Here is a 1,617-nt window from a genome sequence, read left to right on the forward strand (position 1 = left end):
CGGGGCTGTAGCTGTAGGATCCCGAGTTTGGTTTAGGAAGGGCAGCGACTGGGAGCGCCTGCGGTCCAGGTTGGGTTTAGGACATGCACACACATCCCAGCCTCCGCTGCCCGGGCCAGGAGCCAAAGGCGACGGAGCCAACGCTGTGCGAGCAGCCCTGGCCCGGGCACCAGGTGGATCCCGGGCCCGGGCAAGGGAAGCACGGCAGCGATGGGTGAAGGATCTGAGCCTGCGGAGCGAGTGCTGAGGGCTTGGTCCCGGGAGACACAAGGCTGCTCTTGCCGAGGCTCTCCAGGTGAGATCCAATGTTTGGGGTGCCTGGGGCCGGTGCAAAACGGGCTGCGCTGTGGGGCTGTGGGCAGGCTGGAATGTGGCCCTGCTGATGTCCGGGATTTAGCATCCAGATTGGTCCCACCCCGTCGGTGATCTCCTCCGCAGCCAGCAGGCCCTGAGTTGGTGGTCGTGATGCAGGCGATGAGCTGGAAAGCCGGAGACAGCCACTCCTTACCGCGTCAGTCCTGGAGCCGCAGGCAGGACACGGTGGGGAGAGACTTGGTGCCCCTGCCGGGGAAACGGCGGCCGTTCCCCAGGGGGAGGAGGACTCTCCTCTTCACACCTTCAGCCAGCTGGCAGAGCTGCTGCCGCACGTCCTTCTGCCAGCAGGAGTAGAGCAGGGGGTTCAGGAGGGAGTTGCACAGTCCCAGCAGCCAGAGGTAGTTCTCAATGACTTTGTAGGGGAAGCAGGCCGGACAGACGGTTTGCACGATGCTGGCGATGAAGAACGGCAGCCAGGACAGCGTGAAGCACCCGATGAGCATGGCAACGGTGCGCATGGCCTTCATGTCGCTGGTGGTGCAGGACGGGGGGCAGCCCCCCGCCAGCCCTGCGTGCTCCACTTCCCGGATGTGCTGCACGTGCACGGAGGCAATCTTCAGCATGTCGCAGTAGAGATAAATGAAGAGAAAGAGCCCTGGGAAGAAGCCGACGCAGAAGATGGTGAGCATGTAGGTGGGGTGGAAGACTCTGAAGAAGGAGCACTTCTCATAGCTGGAGATCCTCTGAAAGCCCGGGGTGAGGACTGGGAGGAAGCCGATGATGGCAGCAACCAGCCAGAGCCCCACCAACCGCACCCCGACCCGCAGGCCTGTCACCAGCTGGAAATAGTGGAAAGGCTTCCGGATGGCCAGGTGCCTGTCGCACGCAACCAGAATCAAGGATAGGATAGAGGCAGCAGAAGAGGAGGTCACGAAAGCCATTCTCAGGACGCAGAAGATCTGGGGAGGATAAAAGGGCTGGGAAAACTCATCCACGACCAGACCCACGACCGTGAAGCCAACCATGGCATCCGCAACGGCGAGATTAAGGACAAAGTAGAGCCCCTTGGAGCCGCTCTTCTGGATGAGGCGAAGGAGAGCGATGGCCACCAGCACGTTGGCGGTGATGATGAGCGAGGCCAGCACGGCGAGGATGGCTCCCAGGACTGAGCTGGCCATGGCTGTCCCCTGCGGGGCACAGCCCAAGGATGCCGCGTTCCCAACACGGTTCTAGGGCATCCCTCACCTGGGGCCTCTCGGCAGGCGCGGGGCAGCAGCGGCGGGGGGGGGCGGCGGCCCCCCC

The 1,617-nt window shown here is 63.4% G+C and overlaps 1 protein-coding gene across 1 annotated transcript; it reads right to left on the reverse strand.

Moving 5' to 3' along the window:
* Positions 1-15: 15 nt before the first annotated feature.
* Positions 16-1,575, reverse strand: GPR119 (G protein-coupled receptor 119). Its single transcript, XM_009648209.2, has one exon. The coding sequence runs from the start codon at positions 1,491-1,493 to the stop codon at positions 513-515; it is 981 nt and encodes a 326-aa protein (XP_009646504.1). The 5' UTR covers positions 1,494-1,575; the 3' UTR covers positions 16-512.
* Between the last annotated feature and the right edge of the window lie 42 nt (positions 1,576-1,617).

The sequence above is a fragment of the Egretta garzetta genome, unplaced genomic scaffold (assembly GCF_000687185.1).
Source record: "Egretta garzetta isolate BGI_Z169 unplaced genomic scaffold, ASM68718v1 scaffold571, whole genome shotgun sequence".
In the NCBI taxonomy this organism is placed as follows: domain Eukaryota; kingdom Metazoa; phylum Chordata; class Aves; order Pelecaniformes; family Ardeidae; genus Egretta; species Egretta garzetta.